The sequence below is a fragment of the Macaca fascicularis genome, chromosome 3, assembly GCF_037993035.2.
Source record: "Macaca fascicularis isolate 582-1 chromosome 3, T2T-MFA8v1.1".
Lineage (NCBI taxonomy): Eukaryota > Metazoa > Chordata > Mammalia > Primates > Cercopithecidae > Macaca > Macaca fascicularis.
In genome coordinates, this window is record NC_088377.1 from 84567619 (window position 1) to 84587044 (window position 19426).

General features: G+C 43.3%; 1 protein-coding gene across 2 annotated transcripts; it reads left to right on the forward strand.

Moving 5' to 3' along the window:
* The first annotated feature begins 1373 nt into the window (after positions 1–1373).
* On the forward strand, positions 1374–10272 carry IGFBP3 (insulin like growth factor binding protein 3). Of its 2 annotated transcripts, none has more exons than XM_015447450.4 (5): positions 1374–1909; positions 5187–5413; positions 5964–6083; positions 7675–7815; positions 8072–10272. In XM_015447450.4, the coding sequence occupies exons 1-4, from the start codon at positions 1507–1509 to the stop codon at positions 7798–7800; spliced, it is 876 nt and encodes a 291-aa protein (XP_015302936.1). In that variant the 5' UTR covers positions 1374–1506; the 3' UTR covers positions 7801–7815; positions 8072–10272. The 2 variants fall into 2 exon arrangements, with proteins under 2 accessions (XP_015302936.1, XP_005549698.1); XM_005549641.4 differs by having other exon boundaries at positions 8786–10272.
* The last annotated feature ends 9154 nt before the right edge of the window (positions 10273–19426 follow it).

Genomic DNA, 19426 nt, shown 5'->3' on the forward strand with positions numbered 1-19426 from the left:
GATTAACTTCACCCAAGGCTTCATGCTGGAGGGGAATGGAGGAGCTCCTGATTTGTTGTTGCTACCCCAAACTGCAAAGGACTCCTTCAAGTCACCTATCCACCTCCTAAGGCAAGCGTCCAATTTCAATAGCGTTCAGGAAAGTCTCCTCCCGCGGAGGTCTCACAGCTTCCCACTCCACCCCCACAAACTCTTTGGAAAAGCGCCTTGAAAAATGTAATCCTCAATCCAATCCTGGACCACCAGCGTCCTCTGTTGGTCACCGAAGGGAGGGGGTGTGCAGACAAAATTGAAGACGCTCGAGTGCCAGAGAAGACCGACAGGAGTTACAGCGACCTCAGCGCGCATTTGCGCCCCCGAACTTTACTGAAAAATGCTTAGATTGCAGAGATAAACGAGAATCCCAACGCATCAAAGAGAATACAGTATTACGAAGTCGCCTTCAAAAAATGACAATGAAAATTGCCTATTTTAAGGACTATTTGGTTAATTACGCTTCAGCAGTGCCCACTTTATTGTCTTTGCTATTCTTTTGTCGTGAGTGTAAACTCTATTTGAAAATGTAATCAGGGAGAATATCCCAAACAGGAAGAACAGTTGTCATTTAAAATAGGTGAAAAGCCCTGCCTTAAGGACGCATTACCTTGCCTGTCCACTCTTAATTGGAGACTTGCGGTGTAGCAACACGTGTGAGTTTTCTTGTGTTGAGAAGCAAACCTCGAATGGGGCAAAGGCCCCGGGCGCATCTTTAGATGCGTATTTGTGGGCCCCGGGGACATCTTCAGATGCGTATTTGTGGACCCCGGGGACGTAAACAGCCCAGTGGGTGTAAATTAAATCCCGCAGTGCCTTGGCTCCCTGAGACCCAAATGTAAATCAGAAATGTCCCAAGACTTCCCCTGCCAGCGGAATTAAATTTTAGAAAGCTCCACAAGGTACACACGAATGCGGAGCGATGCATGCCAGTTTCCTCGACACCGGCTCGCCGCAGGGCGACCTCACCCCGAGAACGGAAGGGGGAAGGGCGGCGGGGTCAAGGAGATCGGGGGTGCTGAGTTAGCCAGGAGTGACTGGGGTGACCGGGGGCACTGAGGTGGCCTGGAGTGCCGAGGTGACCGGGCACATCTTGGTTCTTGTAGACGACAAGGTGACCCGGGCTCCGGGCTTGCGCAAGAGGAGCAGGTGTCCGGGTGAGTCGCGAGCTGCACGCCCCCGAGCTCGGCCCCGGCTGCTCAGGGCGAGGCACGCGCCCCCGCAGCCGTGCCTGCGCCGACCCGCCCCCCTCCCCAACCCCCACTCCTGGGCGCGCCGTTCCGGGGCGTGTCCTGGGCCACCCCGGCTTCTATATAGCGGCCGGCGCGCCCGGGCCGCCCAGATGCGAGCGCTGCGGCTGGGCGCTAAAGATCGGCGGCTGCCTGCCTGGATTCCACAGCCTCGCGCCGCGTACTGTCGCGCCATCCCTGCGAGCCCCGGCCTGCCAAGCAGCGTGCCCCGGTGGCGGGCGTCATGCAGCGGGCGCGACCCACGCTCTGGGCCGCTGCGCTAACTGTGCTGGTGCTGCTCCGCGGGCCGCCGGTGGCCAGGGCTGGCGCGAGCTCTGCGGGCTTGGGTCCCGTGGTGCGCTGCGAGCCGTGCGACGCGCGTGCACTGGCCCAGTGCGCGCCTCCGCCCGCCGTGTGCGCCGAGCTGGTGCGCGAGCCGGGCTGCGGCTGCTGCCTGACGTGCGCGCTGAGCGAGGGCCAGCCGTGCGGCATCTACACCGAGCGCTGTGGCTCCGGCCTCCGCTGCCAGCCGTCGCCCGACGAGGCGCGCCCGCTGCAGGCGCTGCTGGACGGCCGCGGGCTCTGCGTCAACTCTAGTGCCGTCAGCAGCCTGCGCGCCTACCTGCTGCCAGCGCCGCCCGCTCCAGGTGAGCCGCCCGCGCCAGGTGCGCTGCTCGCAGCAGCCCGCTCACTGGCGCGGAAGGGCCTGGGGGTTGCTGGGTGCCGCTGCCGGAGACTCGGGTTTTCTTCTCACTGGAGATAGTATGTGGGGAAACTGAAGGCGCTCACCGGAGGGACCCTCCCCTGCCGGCCCTCTACTTGCTTGATTCTCTTAAGTGCAGAGTACTTGTAAATTGCAAAGCGCTTTCAGTGAAAATGGGTTAAAGGTTTCCGGAGCTGGGGGGAGCGGTACCGACGTTTAGCTCTTGGAAAGATCCTGGACACAGGAGATTCTCCTCGCGCCGCACGGGGGTGTGGACCGCAATCCCAGGGATGCTTGGGGATGGGGACATAGGCGGATTTGGACCAAGGAAGGTGGGCAGGTAGGTTGTAGGAAATAGTACCTCTCTTTTAAAATACTGACTTTGAACAGCCTTTTTGTTTGCAAAGCGATATCTAGTCCCGGTGTGTCCAAAAACAAGTAAAGTGGATTCGGGTTTTGGTATCTTCTGCGGTTGGAAAACCTGAAGTTGAAAAAGAAGTAACTTCTTAAGGTTACCCAGAGGCCGCAACAGAGTGTAGGTTTGAACCCCACGTGCCACTTTTAGTACCATACCATTCTTACAACTCAGGCCACCTCCGCACCTGTGCGGACCTCAAACGTCCAGGTGCGTGGCGGGTGCGGGCAATGTGGACTAAGTCAATTTCAATGACAGGGAAGGGAATTGGAATCAGTCCTAGGGCTGTCTCCCTTCTTAATCTGAAATGGGGGGGAATGAGATGTTAAGGGGAGCCCCAGAAGAGGAAAAATGCAAACATTTGGCAGAGTTACCCTCTTGGCTCAGCCACTACCAGTCTATCAGGCAGGCAGCGACTCTGGTAAGGGCATCACATTGTTCCCTTAAAAAAGCGGGGCGGGGGGGCGGGGGGCGTTGTTTAAGTGGATTTGGCAGGCGTTCATCTTTCAAGCATTCTTAGCCAGCCTCACTTAGTTATATGAGGAAATAAAGTTCCTGCCTTGCACAGCTGAAGGCTGAGAGAATTCTCCCCATCCTAATCCCCCCAACTCCCCAACGATCACGTTGGACAGATGTCACTAGGCAGGCCCCCATCTAGGGCTAGCAGGATGAACAGTCTCTTTATAATTTATGTAGCTGTAGAGTTCCATGCCCAGGTAAAGTTATTTTCTGGCTAGGCAAGGCTGGCTCTGTTCACCCCTGAGAAACACTGGATTCATGGAAAGGCAAGATTCCAGATGCCTGAAACATACACTGGCTGTGGTCAGCTGTTAAAGCTGCTGGAGGCATTTGTCTCTTGGGACAAAGTTATGTCATTTGCCAAGTGTTGTACATTATTGTGCATGTTGGGGTGTTCAAAAAGTGATCTTAGAAATACTGATACACATTGTCACTTAGGCTTCAGCAATCATGATTACCGTCTTAGTAGCTCTGTTGTATAGGTTAATGTGAGCTATAAGATTATAAAAAGATCTAAGTGACTTCTAGAATGCATTTGACAAAAAAAGGTGAATTTGTGACAGTCAAAAGTCACAATTATCTGTTGCTTAAATAGAACTGTTTTCTCTTCATGCCCTAGTCTGCAGCCCAGGCATTAAGAAGAAACCAAGGAAATTTAAGAAATTACTCAAGGTTCTTGGAAAAGAAATATAAATATGTTTATTTACATGTTCTTAGAATATTTACATTCTTAGTATCTCTTTTATCTCAGTATTTCCTTGAAAAAGAAAGAAAGCTAAGATTAAAAGAAATTGAAACCAAATCCTCACAGGTAGGGCGCTCCTCTGCGAGGCTCTGGCCTGGACCCTGGGAATGTGTGCTTCCCAAGGTGTGAAACCCCTTGGGGAACTTTACAGCAGGACCTCAGTGAGCTGTTTGGTAGGTGAGGAAACTAAGGCCCTGGTGAGTGACCTGCCAGTAGCCACTTCCAGGGGAGAGCAGAGCATCTGCAACCAAATCATTGCAGCCCTGGTAGCTTTCTAGAATAGATTGTGGACCAGATGGGCCACCTGAGCTCCCTGCTAGGGTTACACATTATAGTCTTGTTTGTTGTAGTAGAGAAATTTCATGACTCTCAATTGTGGACTTAAGCTGAAGCCCTTCAGAGGTCTGTGCTGGGCTGAGCTTGGCATGGTCCACAGGCTCTGGGAGCATGGGCTCTGAATGTAGCCTTTGATCCCCATAGGGGTCTTACAGCCCCTCCAAGTTCATTCTGAAAAAGGAATGGAGTGAGAATCCTGCCCACAGATCCAGTCTCGAATTTAGTCATATACTTAAAATTCTAATTCAACTGTTAACATTCCAGCATCTATTTTAAGTATCAGACTTTCTTCATTTAGCACTTTTTATTATAAAAGGGAGATCTGCTGGAGGGGGATTTCTCCTACCCCATCCCCACCCAGGGAAAGAAAAGCTCTTTGGCACTTAGAAGTCTGAGCTGTGAGTGGGACTTTGGCACTGTCTGCATCCATGTGCTCCTGTGCTCACCAGGGATGAAGAGGACTGACTCAGGCAGGTACCAGCAGGATGCACAGGGTCTGTGTAGACCTTGAGTTTTAGAGATGTAACGGGGACCTAGAAAACAAGCCACCAACATGCTTGCATGATTCTGAGCCCCTGAGGCAAAACGCTTTGCAGGTAATAGTTCAGTTTTCCCATCTGAGCTGGACACCAAGCTCTTATAAGCATGTTTACCTGATAGCATTGAGGACGGTACTGGTCAACCTCGGAATTCCCATAAGGGCTTGTTACAACTCAGACTGCTGCCGCCACTCCAGCGTTTCCGGAGTGGAGAATATGCATTTCTTCCAAGTCCTCCAGGCTGCTGCTGCTCCCACGGGTGGGAGGACCACACTTGGAGTTCACTGCAAAATTTCTGAGCCAGCGCCGCAGCAGCCTCCTGTGACTCGGGTCTGCCCCCTGCCGGTGGAAGATGAAGCATACTGCCTTCACCTTCTACTGAGGGGCACTTAAGCATTTGTCTGCCTTCTTTAGTTGCAGCTACTTAGGAAGAGCCCCTGTCAGATTGCCTTTCAAACAGATAACTTCTTGAGGTAGAGCAACTACCATGTAGCGATTGGTACTATGGACTAATATTTCATCGAGGTATTTTTTAAAAAAAAACTTATTTGGATTGTCAACTAATATTGTCATTTACATGTGACCTGGTTGCAACATTAAGATTTTTAAAAGACTGTTGATAGATGTTGATGACTCTCACATGTTTGTCTCCCTTGGGCGTTTCAAGGAAATGCTAGTGAGTCGGAGGAAGACCGCAGCGCCGGCAGTGTGGAGAGCCCGTCCGTCTCCAGCACGCACCGGGTGTCTGATCCCAAGTTCCACCCCGTCCATTCAAAGATAATCATCATCAAGAAAGGGCATGCTAAAGACAGCCAGCGCTACAAAGTCGACTATGAGTCTCAGAGCACAGATACCCAGAACTTCTCCTCCGAGTCCAAGCGGGAGACAGAATACGTGAGAGCTTTTCCTCTTGTTAAACGAGGAGGGCAAGACCTGCCAAGCCTGGGTACTCAGAGCCTCTTGAGGGCAATTCTTACTCAACAAGCCCCAGCATCTGGCAGATGGGTGGGCAGTCCCTAGCCCCTCTGTGCCTCACATCTCTCCTCTCCTTACATAAAGAATATTGACCCTTTTGGAGAATCTTATGAGGATCAAGCTGAAACAACACTCTTAAAAGCATATGGGATGTCATAAAGACCTCTAGAGATAATGAAAAATATTCTCATAAAGATAGTTTTATTTTATTTACTTCATCCTCTGTGCTTGTTGACCTGCTATTGGTTCTATACCAGCTTCTGTGACTTACTCTGGGAAGAGCAAAAGGGAGACAGGGAGTGATGGTTAGCTTATTTGAGGGACTTTCTTGCTAAATCAGGCATAAGGTATCTGAGGAGCAAATTACAGGTCCCACTTTGGGCAGTCGTGCGGCATTGTAAGATTTTTAAAGCACACATTCTAGAGTAATAACCATGACTGTGTTGCTCCGGTCCTTCCTGATCCCCAGGGTCCCTGCCGGAGAGAAATGGAAGACACACTGAATCACCTGAAGTTCCTCAACGTGCTGAGTCCCAGGGGTGTGCACATTCCCAACTGTGACAAGAAGGGATTTTATAAGAAAAAGCAGGTAAGTGAGGTCCTCAGTGTGTTTTCTTCCTCTTCGGGTTCTGTTGACGCAGAGGAGAAACCCACCTCACCAGCCCCAAGGCTCTTCTGGCCATAGCTCTAACTCTGAGCCTGTGCAGCGCCAGTGCCCAGGACTTGGTGCCAGTCTCAGGAGGTAAGACCAAGGGCTGTTTTGACTTGTTGCTCTGAGTGCTGCTATATTGGCCATAATCCTCAACCCTAGTGCCTTTCCACCACCCACTTCCCGCTCCTGCCCTTTCAGTGGTTCACCCACAGGGTGGACAAGGTACTGCCCAGGGGCACCCTTTATAAACTGCAGGTGAACATGTTGACACATTTGTTAATGCTGCGTCCCATTTCAAACAACTATTACAGTCAGTTTCCAAGAAGTGTGACATGAGGTCGTACCACAAAAAGCTTACCTTGAAATCCCACAATTGTCCCCTTTTCTACTGATGCCTTCCTGATAGTGAGCAGGTTGCAATATTAAGATTTTGAAAAGACCGTTGCTAGATGTTGATGACTCCTATGTCTCTGTCTCCCTTGGGCTTTTCAAGGAAATGCTAGTGAGTTGGGGGAAGACTGCAGCATGGCCAGCTTGGAGAGCCCAACCATCCCCAGCACACACCAGGTGTCTGTCTTACATGGAGGGGATGGAACTTGAAATCAGACACTCGGTCCATGCTGGGGACGGCCAGGCTCTCCAAACTGGCCATGTTGTGGTCTTCCTGTGACTCACTGGCCTTTCCCTAGAAAACCCAGGTGAGAAGAAGGCATGAGAGTCATCAACATCAAACAGCAGTCTTTTCAAAATCTTTGTATTGCAACACAGTCCTATTCCTGGAAAAGGAATGGAGTGAGAATCCTGTCTATACATCAGTCCCAAATGTAGTCATATGCCTAAAGTCCCAATTAAACAAGCTGAAAATGATCAAACAAATTTAAGGTATAGTAATATGAAGCTGTAATAAATATGCTTCTATAGACTTTGTGTTATGTGATGGCACTGTTTCAATTGGCTTTCTAATTGGTATCTACAGAATTGGCCTTCGGAGACCTAAGTGAGCCACAGTGGCCTCAGGGTGACCATATACCAGGATTCGTAGTAGTGGCCACAGTCCGAAAGCCTAAGCTTTCCTCCATTGCCATGGCTTATTTATACCCACATTTTACATCAGTCATTCATTCAACAAATTCATACTGAGAAGGTGTCGTGTGAGGCTGGATGTGGGCTCCAAAGGCACAGCTGTGGCATTCCCAGGCAGAGGGGATATTCTCAGTCCCACATTTGGCAGAGAAGTCGGCAGGCCCAAGAGGTTCTGCAAGGACTGGTGTCCACCTTACACTCCTAGAAACACAAAACTGCCCCCACCCCCGCATTCTTGGAGAAGGAACTTACACCCACACGCATGCACAGGTACACAGTCAGCGGGCCTAGGCATGCGTGGCTCTTACGCAGCCTTAGCTGAAATTTCTGTTATGCTTTCTCAGCATAGCAGAGTCATGCTGGCAAACCATCATGGGCCCTGGTCACCGACCTGACACCAGACCCAGGGGCGTTCACCTCTCTGTCTTCTGTTTCTCTCCCACAGTGTCGCCCTTCCAAAGGCAGGAAGCGGGGCTTCTGCTGGTGTGTGGATAAGTACGGGCAGCCTCTCCCAGGCTACACCACCAAGGGGAAGGAGGACGTGCACTGCTACAGCATGCAGAGCAAGTAGACGCCTGCCGCGAGGGTGAGCACTCAGGAGGGGCAGCCTGGGGCTCCAGGGCCTCACTGTCCTTGGACTAGCCTCATGGGCTGGGCTTGGCCACCAGCCCTTCCCCAGGCTTGCAGACCCAGGAACTGCAGCTCAGGGCCAGAAAGAGCAAAGCAAATAGGACAGAGCCCTCAGAAGGGTGCAGGGAGAGGGAGACCCCTTCAACCCAACCAAACAAGTGTGGGGAAGGAGGCCGGCCAGTGTGCCTCAGGGATGCTCTGCTTTATTTCAGACACCTCTCAGCACCTAAGCTGTCATTCATCCACATGCAAAGTGAAGATTTTCAAAGTTAGGCTTTGCCCGTGAAGTCTGGAGGTCCATTTATCTTCACAGGGAAACTGTTTTAATCCGCAAGAACCTGCTACAGATACGTGTATCTAAATTAAAAATGTGAATGTGAGACAGCTGAAATAGCTCAGTTGGGAGAGCATCAGTCTGAAGATGCGGCTTTTTTTTCTGTAAAATATATTATGAATGTTCTGTTAGTCTGTGGCTAATATAATTTTAATAAAGTTCATTTAAATCTGGTAGAAAAATGAAATTTTAAACAATCATTTTAGAGAATGCTATTATACCCAGTATTCTGTTTTCTTTTAATAAATGAGGGAACTATTGGGGGAAAGAAATAAATACATTTTCTTTCATTTTATTAAGACAAATTTAGTAAGCAAAAGAAATTTGCACGTTTAGTTAGAAGGGTTTCTTTTTTCCTTACAAGTTGGAAAAACATAATTCTAATTTGAGGGTAACTCTTTGACAGTGAACCCTGCGAACAACAGATGGTACTTGTTGTTGTGTTTAAAAACATGGGTTGAGACCCTAGCCCTGCACTTGCAGGCCTAGTGCCATTAGCCTGCAGGCTGTGCTGGATATCTCAGGGCAAGAGTTGAGCCCTTTTGATTTTGGGGGGATTATTTCAATATATTTCTTTTTCTTTTTGTTTTAGTTAATGTGGAGCTCAAATATGCCTTATTTTGCACAAAAGACTGCCAAGGACATGACCAGCAGCTGGCTACAGCCTCGATTTATATTTCTGTTTGTGGTGAACTGATATTTTTTTAAACCAAAGTTTAGAAAGAGGTTTTTGAAATGCCTATGGTTTCTTCGAATGGTAAACTTGAGCATCTTTTCACTTTCCAGTAGTCAGCAAAAAGCAGTTTGAATTTTCTTGTCGCTTCCTATCAAAATACTCAGAGACTCGAGCACAGCACCCAGACTTCATCCCCCCGTGGAATGCTCACCACATGTTGGTCGAAGCGGCCAACCACTGACTTCATGACTTAGGCGGCTGTGTTGCCTATGTAGAGAACACGCTTCGCCCCCACTCCCTGTACAGTGTGCACAGGCTTTATTGAGAATAGGGAAACCCTTACACCCCGGTCATCCGGACATCCCGACGCATGCTCCTGGAGCTCACAGCCTTCTGTGGTGTCATTTTTGAAACAAGGGCTTGGGTCCCTCAACCAAGAATAATGTTTATATCTTCATTGGCCTGTACTGCTTGGGGACTATTGGAGAAAATAAGGTGGAGTCCTACTTGTTTAAAAAAAAATATATCTAAGAATGTTCTAGGGTAATCTGGGAACCTATAAAGGCAGATATTACGGGCCCTCCTTTTCAGGAACCTTCCTGAAGACATGGCCTAGTTGAAGGCCCAGGATGGCTTTTGCCATGGCCCCATGGGGTAGGAGGGACAGAGAGACAGGGAGAGTCAGCCTCCCCATTCAGAGGCATCACAAATAATGGCATGATTCTTCAGATGATTGCAGAAAATAGTGTTTCATAGTTCAACAACTCAAGACAAAGCTTATTTCTGAGGATAAGCTCTTTAAAGGCAAAGCTTTATTTTCCTCTCTCATCTTTTGTCCTCCTTGGCACAATGTAAAAAGGAATAGTAATATCAGAGCAGGAAGGAGGAATGGCTTGCTGGGGAGCCCATCCAGGACACTGGGAGCAGCTAGAGATTCACCCATGTTTGTTGAACTTAGAGTCATTCTCATGCTTTTCTTTATAATTCACACATATATGCAGAGAAGATATGTCCTTGTTAACATTGTATACAACATAGCCCCAAATATAATAAGATCTATACTAGATAATCCTAGATGAAATGTTAGAGATGCTATATGATACAACTGTGGCCATGACTGAGGAAAGGAGCTCGTGCCCAGAGGCTGGGCTGGTCTCCCAGAGGCCAAACCCAAGGAGGTCTGGCAAAGTCAGGCTCAGGGAGACTCTGCCCTGCTGCAGCCCTCGGTGTGAACACACGCTGCACAGAGGTCTCCTTGAAAACAGAGGGGTCTCAAGACATTCTGCCTACCTATTAGCTTTTCTTTATTTTTTTAATTTTTGGGGGGAAAAGTATTTTTGAGAAGTTTGTCTTGCAATGTATTTATAAATAGTAAATAAAGTTTTTACCATTAAAAATAAAAATCTCTTTCCCTTTGTTATTGACCATCTCTGGGCTTTGTATCACTAGTAAAATAATCCTGAAAGGGGAAAATATTTTAGCTGTAGTGGGTAACTTCGTAAACACAAACGTTTCCCTGCTTTCCTCTCTAGCAAAAGAACCCAAGTCAGTTTCCATGGCTTTGTGGGCAACCTATGGAGGCATTGGATCATATCCGCAAGATGGTCCAATTCTAGGAGGTTGTATTGTTGGGACAGTCTGTGGCCCAGGTTTGATCAGGTCAGCAATGTGCACTTATGTGACTGGTCCTTGCCTTTTTGGGGTTGTGCCCTGTATTGTTCCATCTAACACTAGCAGCCATCCACGGACAAGCAGGGAAGGACCAGAACAGACACTCAGCAATTAAGTCTCATACCCTTTACTGCTGTGTCCCCTTCCCATCTCCAAGCAGAGAGTGGCCCTTCTCTGCTCCAAGTAGAAGTGGTTCTGGGATCTAAGTCCCCTATCTGCAGCCTTGGAACAATTGTTACTTGTCAAAGCCACTTTAGACAAAAACACTGAGCCTGTGGCTTCAGGGCATCCAAGGATAAATTGCTGTCGAAGAGTTACCTCCTGTCTAGCACCATGTCTGATTTGTTGATGAAACATCTAAAATACCCTTATCACATGTGTTGTATGTGATGAGCAGCAAGTTGGTTCTGTAAGTGTTCAGAGGATGGGGATTATGGGGTGTGGTCTCAGGCTGATCACATGAGAAACCAGGAAAACTGAGAAGGCAGGCCCCTTGGGGGTGCTGTGACTGCAAAGCTGTGAAGATGGAGGGAGACAGTGAGCAGAGGGAGCCCATTGCAGGGAGCAGTCACCAAGTGCTGTGGAGAGTTATGTGGCAGAATCCTGGAGCACCTAGGAAGCGAGGCCAAGTGTCTGGAAATCCAGGCCCGGAGCATGGCAACCCCTTGGGAGCTGCTGAAGAGCTATGAGCTGCAAAATAATGCTTGCCTTCTAAGCCCACTAGGTTTGTTTTCCTGGGAGCCACCAACTCATGTGCCCTTTCTTGTCCTCATTTCTTAACCTCTAACTTCTGCTGCTTCCCACACTTCATGATGATGCATTCTATGTGTCAACTTGACTGGGCAATGGGGTGCCCAGATACAGCATCTGTGAGGGTGATACTGTGAGCATAGTATCTGTGAAGGTGTTTCCAGATGAGATTAGCATTTAAATCAGTGGACTCAGTAAAGTAGATTGCCCTCCCCAGTGTGGGCAGGGCAGCATCCACTGATCCATTAAGGTTCTGAATAGAACAAAAGGCAGAGGAAAAAAGAATTTGTGCCTTTTATCTGCCTGCCTGGGCAAAATTGCACCACCAGCTTTCCTGGTTCTCCAACTCGCAGGTTACAGATGATGAGACTTAGCCTCTATACTTATATAAGCCAATTTTTTGTAATAAATCTTTTTTGGTGGATGATTAGAGATAGGTAGGTAGGTAGATAGACTAGATAGATGACAGATTAGATAGATGATTGATAGATAGATAGATAGATAGATAGATAGATAGATAGATAGATAGATAGATAGATAGATGATTGATTAATAGATGATAGATATAACCTGTTGGTTCTATTTCTCTGGAAAACCCTGACTAACACAATACCTATGATCACCTATTCCCTCTAAATGCTCTCCTGCCACTTCCAGTAAATACCTTAAAATTGCATACTCTCATTCTCCTCCAGACCCTCCAGTTCCTCTACCTCCCTGCCTTGGCCTCCCAGGTAGACTCATGGGGCCTCTTCTGATCCTCTGCTATCTTCCTCAACCAACTTCTGCTCCCTCAGACTTTTGCTTCCACTAACCCCTAAGGTCACATGTACCCAAGCAACCTGCACACACACACACACACAAACACACAGAAATGAACAAGTAAGGGTGGTCTCCTCCATGGGAGTCAAGGCAATGCAGGTGCTACAACAATAGCTTCCTAAGATTCAGTTATCAAATCAGCACACTTTAGGAAAAATAACAATCACCGGTGTTAATGAGGGTGTCCTAATGGGATTCCAGGTTCTCTGCTGTGGCAGCCTGTCTAGAGGGATGTTTCTGATCTAATCAAACTCCTTGAACTAGTCATCCCACTGCAGAAAGAAATCCCACAGGCATCATCAGAGACATGCACAGACAGTTAAGTACAAGGGCATTTTACACTGAAATGCATTGGTACAAAGGAATATTATGCTACCACTAAAAATGTTTTTGAATAGGAGTTACAATAAGAAAATGTCTGTGGTGGGCTAAAAGAAAAGCAGAATGCAATTATATTGCGTACACACACACATGAAACCAAAATGAAATACATCAAAATATTAACCATGGCTATGTGAGTGTAGATAATGTCCTTGTTTTATTTCTATTTTGATACAATCTCAATTTCCACAGTGAACATGATTTGTTTCTTTTCATTCAGAAAATCTTGCTGCATTTGTTATGCCCCTGCCTCTACTTCATGACTGAGCAATGAGCTTACATTTCCATCAGCCCACTGGTCATCTCCAAGAAGTATGGGTGTCTCCTACAGCCCTGACCTCCTGGTCCAGCCACCTTCCCAAACCTTGGAAATTGTCTTGGCTTCTCTCTTTGTCCCACATGCAGGCATAATTCTTTATCCACTTTTTATACTCTAGAAGGGCACACAGCAGTGAACAAGCCATATAAAATCACTGCCCTTGTAAAGAAAGACAATAAACAAGATTAGTCAGTGGGATAGATAGGGTGCTCAATAGTGTTAAGTGCTATGGGGAAAAAAAATAAAGGAAAATGTGAAGTGACAAATATTGTTAGTGCAGGGGGTTTTTTTCATCTTCTCTCTCTCTCTCTCCTTCCTTCCTTCCTTCCTTCTTTCCTTCCTTTCTTTCATTTTTAGAGAGGTTAGCCAAGGAAAGCCTCATTCAGAAGGTTACTCTTTTGTTTGTTTTTAATTGACAAATGATTATTTGTACATATCTATGGGGTACAGTGTGCATGTGTATAATGCATGTATACATTGTATAATAAATCAAGTCAGGGTAATTAGTATATCCATCATCTCAAACATTTATCATTTCTTTGTGGTGAGAGCATTCAAAGTCCTCTCTTAGAACTATTTTGATATATGCATTATTGAGGAGCTCTCATGACCTAATCACCCTTAAAGGCCCCACCTCCTACCATCACATTGGCCATTAAGTCTCAACACCCAAATTTTTGCAGGGACACATTCAAGCCATAGCAGTATGAAATATCCAACATTTGAAATGAAGAATAAAGCAGATGGAATTTTTAAAAATGATACAGCTAGGCCAGGCACAGTGGCACACTTCTGTAATCTCAGAATTTTGGGAGGCCAAGGTTGGAAGATTACTTGAGCCTATGAGTTTGAGACAAGCTTGGGAAACATGGTGAGAACCTATCTCTACAAAAAATAAAAATAAAGAGCCAGGCATGATGGTGTGCACCTGTGGTCCCAGCTGCTTGGAAGGCTGTTGTGGGAGGATTGTTTGAGCCCACCATGTTTGTGCCACTGCACTCTTGCCTGAGTGACAAAGTAAAACCCTATCTCAAAAAAAAAAAAAAAGAATGGATACAGCTAAAGGACAATTTAGTAAAGGGGAAGAACAAGTTGAGGAACTCTCTTAAAAGGAAGCAGAAAGAATAATGACTGGGAAATACAAAAGATCAGTTGAGAGAAATGAAGGACAGAAACAGATATAGGTAACAGAAGTCCTAAGAAATACCTAAAGAAATTACAGAGATAATTTTTGCTAGGATTGAAAAAAAAGGAAGACTTTATATTGAAAGACCCCATAGAATGTAAAAAGAGATCATTTCAAAAGCATTGCTTGGTAAATTATGGTGAAATCTTAAAACAGCAAAGTTTCAGCACAGAAAGAACATACCACAGAAACCACATTTTTAAAGAGTGACTCTAGACACAGGAAGATGAGGGAAATAATTTAGAAGCTAGAGTTTTATACCCAGCTAAACTGTATTTAAAAGTGAGGGCATGATCAACTATTCTGAGGCATTGAAAATCCAGGATGTTTGCCACACAAAAGAAGCACATTTAAAATGTTTTTGAGGAAGACCTTCTATAAGAAGGGAACAAATCTTGGAAATGTTGAAAACATGTGTTAAGTGAAAGAGAATAAATAATGTGGTACACCAAATTTCTAGTGGGTACCAAAAACAGCTTATCTAGTTAAAAAAAAAAAAAAAAAAAAAAAAAAAAAAAAAAAAACCATAGTCAGAAATTTATAAATACAAGGAGACTAGGATAAACAGAAATAATAAACCAAAGTGACATGAAAAGATTCCACTGTCAATACTAAAAAATTCGTGATCCTTAGTCAGGGAAAATGCTGCCCCCAGAGGACAACTGGCAATGTCTGGAGTCATTGTTAGCTTTCACAACTTGACAATGTTACTGGCATCAAGGGGATCAGGGATGCTGCTAAACGACCTACAATGCACACTAAACCACCACCCCCAAAAGAATTATCCCATCAAATTGCCAATAGTGCCAAGATTGAGAAACCTACATTTAAACAGATGTTAAAATTGACCACTACAAAGACAGATTTCATGGCTAAAAATTACATATTTTATTACAACAGACAATGATTGAAAGAAAAGCGATGGGAAAACACATATCAGGCAAAAATTATTCAAGACAAAGCTGGTAGTTATTTATATCAGACAAAACAATTTTAAGACAAAGAATATTTTCATAGAGTTAGAAAAAGTTACTACAAAATAATAAGAAGATAAGTTAATCAGGGACATTTAACAATTCTAAGCATGTGTGCACTTAATAAAATATCTTCACACTATTTTAACTAAAATTAAGTTAATTATAGGAAGAAATTTAAATGTTTGCCCTGTTTTCATTATTGATAGTTAAAAAGACCAAAATATCCATAGGGATTTAGAAGATCTAACAAGCGTAATCAAAGGAATACATTTAGAGCAATTAAAGAATGTATGTTCCTCTCAAGAACATAAGAAGAATTTTTAAAAATCAATTGCATATTAGATCATAAAGGAAACTTCAAAAATGGAAAGAATAGATGCCATGTAAACAATATTTTATAACCACAATGTGATTAAATTTTAAATTAATTACAGTGATAATCTTTTTAAATTCCCACATTTTTAAAAATTTAAAAAGCACACAGATAAATAATAATTCAAGGTTAAAGGACTAATCAATACTAAAATTTAAAACTGTGCAGAAATTTAAAACTGCCTTGAAATTCAAACTCCCTAGATAATGCTAATGATGATCATGAAAGCAAGCAGGATCTGAGGTTCAAAGGAAATAGAAGCCTAAAGCCTACATTAGGTGAGGACAGCCTGAAAACTGCTAAGTGATCACCTCAAGGGGTTAGAATCAATCCAAGTAAAAAAGTTCATAAAACTAAGAGTAAAAAGCAATAACAGAGGAAAAAGAAAATGCAATAGAGAAGACCAACAAAACCAAAATTTGCTTCTTTGAAAAATCTAACAAAACAGGCAAAGATTGGAAAGGCTATCAAGAGGAAAAGTTACCATTATTAACATTATCAGTGAGGAAAGGGATTTGCATAAAAACCAGAATGAACAGATTAGAAGAAAATATTAGCAAAACTATTTATTATCAAATTTGAAAATGTAAAAAAGGTGTAAAATTTCTTAGAAAATATTATTTTCGAGAATAAATTGAGAGCATAAATATTCCTGTAACTATGGCACATTTGAAGAAATAGTTTAAACATTCTCACAAAGAAAACACCAAATTATTTAAGTTCTACCAAGTACTTGAGAAACAGATCATCCAATTCAACAAAAACTTTTAAAGAAGCTGTAAAAGGGAAGACTATACCTCAAGTTATTCTACAAAACCAGTATAACCCCAAAGCCAAAATCAAGCAAAGACAAATACAGGCCTATTTTGCTCATCAATGAAAAACCCCAAGGCAATTATTAATAAAGCAAACTCCATAGTCCCTATTAAAGGTATTTCAGTATTTCCAACTTGGGTTTACTCCAGGTTATAAAATAATTTAATATTAGAAAACATATGTATGTCACCTATTAAAGAGAGAGTGATATTTAATGGAAACAGTAAAAGCAGTTTACAAAATTCAACCCAACAAAAACTGTTAATAAATTAAGAATGCAAGGGAACGTCCATTATCTGATGATGTGTATATACTGAAGAACAAAACCCAGCAAGCACCATTTTAATGGAGAAACATTAGAAACAATCTCTTTAAAATAATAAATCAGACGAGTATATTCACTCTTACCATTTCCATTCAACACAGCATGAGAGAACTGAGCTTGTACAGTAAGACAAAAAAGAGACTTGACAGTTGAAAAATACTGTCACTACTTGCAGATATTTACATGGAAATTATAACAGAATCTACAAATTATTCTAAATAATAAAAGTATTTAGCAGTATGGCTGGGTATAAAAATACGCAAACATGAATTTTATTTCTATCTACCAGCAACAGCCAACCAACTATAATATAAAAAAAGACAACGTAAAATTATCTCTGAGAACATGAAATACCAGCTACCTTTTCCCTGCCTGGGCCACTCTGAGGTGTGACCCTCCCTATCTTGATGCATTGAGCCCAAGTCACCTTCTGTGGTGTTCAGTGTGGCTTGGTCTGGCTTGGCCTTCCCACCTTCTGGGTCCCATTGCCTCATAACCATATTGATTTTTCATGAGAACGTTTCCTAGTAAGTTGCTTCCATGAGTCTTTCCCTTGGTATCTGCCTTCTGGGGATCGAATCTAAGAAACACATGTATGAGAATATTTTTGCAGCACCGTAGACAATTTTTTAAAATCTGAAGACAACCTAGCTCCCATCATCAGAAGCCTGGATAAATAAAGTGTGGTGTATTTTCAAGAGAGAGGACCCCGTAGAAACCTAAATAAATAAACAGCAGGTGCATGAAACAATTAAGAGACTTGTAGCTTTACAGCATCAGTTTAAAAGCCAAGTCCTTCAAGATCACTTTCTGCATGGTACACTTTTTATGATGTTAAAAACAATAACTAAAATCATCTAAAATAAAAATATATGTTTAAAAAATAGATATAGATAAGATAAAACATACACAAAGAAAAGCAGTGAGTGATTAATTCCATATAGGTTGTCAGACTTCTGTTGTTAAGTTGGATGGGTAGTTGATGGGTCTTTATTGCACTATTAAAAAATAGAACAAGTAAACAAGAGAGGACCAGATGTGGCTCAATAATGAGAGTGTGTTATAAACCAGTTATGATCAGCTCTTGCAGTTGATTAGAAAGTGTTCAAAAGAGAATAGGACAGAAGGTGGAGTCAGCAAGTACAGGTGATTCTTTCCAGAGGTTGATTCTTTGTCCCTTGTGTACCCCAATCTGCCTCCTTCTACTTTGATCTTCAGCATTTGCAACATAAATAATTTAACCAACTTCTGTCTAGCTTTCTAGCCTCCTTTATTTTCTCAAATCCCATGACAATCATTCCTTTCAGAGTCTTCTTTCTAAATCTCGACACTGACAGAGTTGCTCCTACTGAAAAATCTTTCTTTTTAACAGATTTATTGAGACAGAATTAACATAAGATTCACTCATGTTATGGCTTTTAGTATAGCTTTAAATGTACAGCCATCACCACAGACAAGTGTGGAACATTTTCATCACTTCACCAAGAAACTCTGAACTCTTTATCAGTCATCCTCCATCCTCCCTGTCCAGCCCTAAGCAACCATTAATCTACTTTCTGTCTCTATAGATTTCCCTATTCTGCACTTTCCTGTAAATGGAATTACAATGTGTAATTGCGTATAACTAACTTCTTTCACTTAGCATGTTTCCAAGGTTCATCCAGGTTGTAGCATTATCAGTTTTTCATTCTTTTTGATGGTTGAATAATATTTCATTGTCTAGGTATACCACAATTGACAAATGTTTATCTATTTGTCCATTGATGGACATTTGATTTATTTGCACCTTTTGGCTATTGTGAATAATGCCTCTATGAGCATTCCTATATAAGATTTTGGATAGACATACATATTCATTTATCCTGGGCATATACCTAGAAGTGGCATTTACCCAGGAGTAGAATTGCTGGATCATTTGGTAGCTCTATGTTTAATCATTTGGAAAACTGCCAGACTATTTTTCAAAGCAGTTGCACCATTTTACAATCCCACCAGTACTCTAGGAGGGTTCTGATGTATACAGATCCTCATTAACACTTATTGTTATCAGACTTTTTGGTTCTAGGTATCCTAGTGGATGTGAAGTGGTAACTTTGATTTGTACTTCCTTCATGGCTAATAATGCCGAAGACTTTTTCATGTGCTTATAGGCCATTTAATACATCTTCTTTGAAGAAATGTCTGTTCAGAACTTTCGCCTATTTTTAATTGGGTTGTGTGTCTTAAAATTATTGAGTTGTAATTGTTTCTTATGTATTTTAAATGCCAGTCCCTTATGAGATATATGATTTGCAAATATTTTTCTCTTTCACTTTCCTGATGGTGTCATTTGAAGCACACAAGGCTTAAAGTTGAGGAAGTCCAATTTATCTATTACACTTTTGTTGCTCATGCTGATGGTATCATATCTAAGAATCTTTGCCGAGTTCAGAGTCTTGAAGACTTACCTCTATGTTTTTTCCTAAGAGTCTTTTTAGTTTTAGGTCTTACATTTAAGTCTTTGATGGATTTTTGAGTTAATTGTTGTTATGGTATATAGTAGGGGACCAACTTCACTCTTTTGCCTATGGATCATTTGTTGAAAAGATTATTGATTACTTTTGGCATCCTTGTTAAAAATCAGTTAATTATTAATGTATGAGTTTATCAAGGGACTCTCAACTTGTCTATCCTTGTGCCAGCACTACACTATGTTCATTACCATTACTTTGTGGTAATTTTTGAAAACAGAAAGTATGAGTCCTCCTACTTTGTTTTTTTCTTTTCAGAATTGCTTTGGTTTTTCTGGGTTCCTTGCATACATTGTGAACTTTAAGGTCAGATTGTCAAAGAAGTCAGCTGAGATTCTGATAGAGACAACATTTAATTTGTAGATCATTTTGGGGTATGTTGCCATCTTGACAATGTTAAGTCTTCTAATCCATGAACATGAAATAT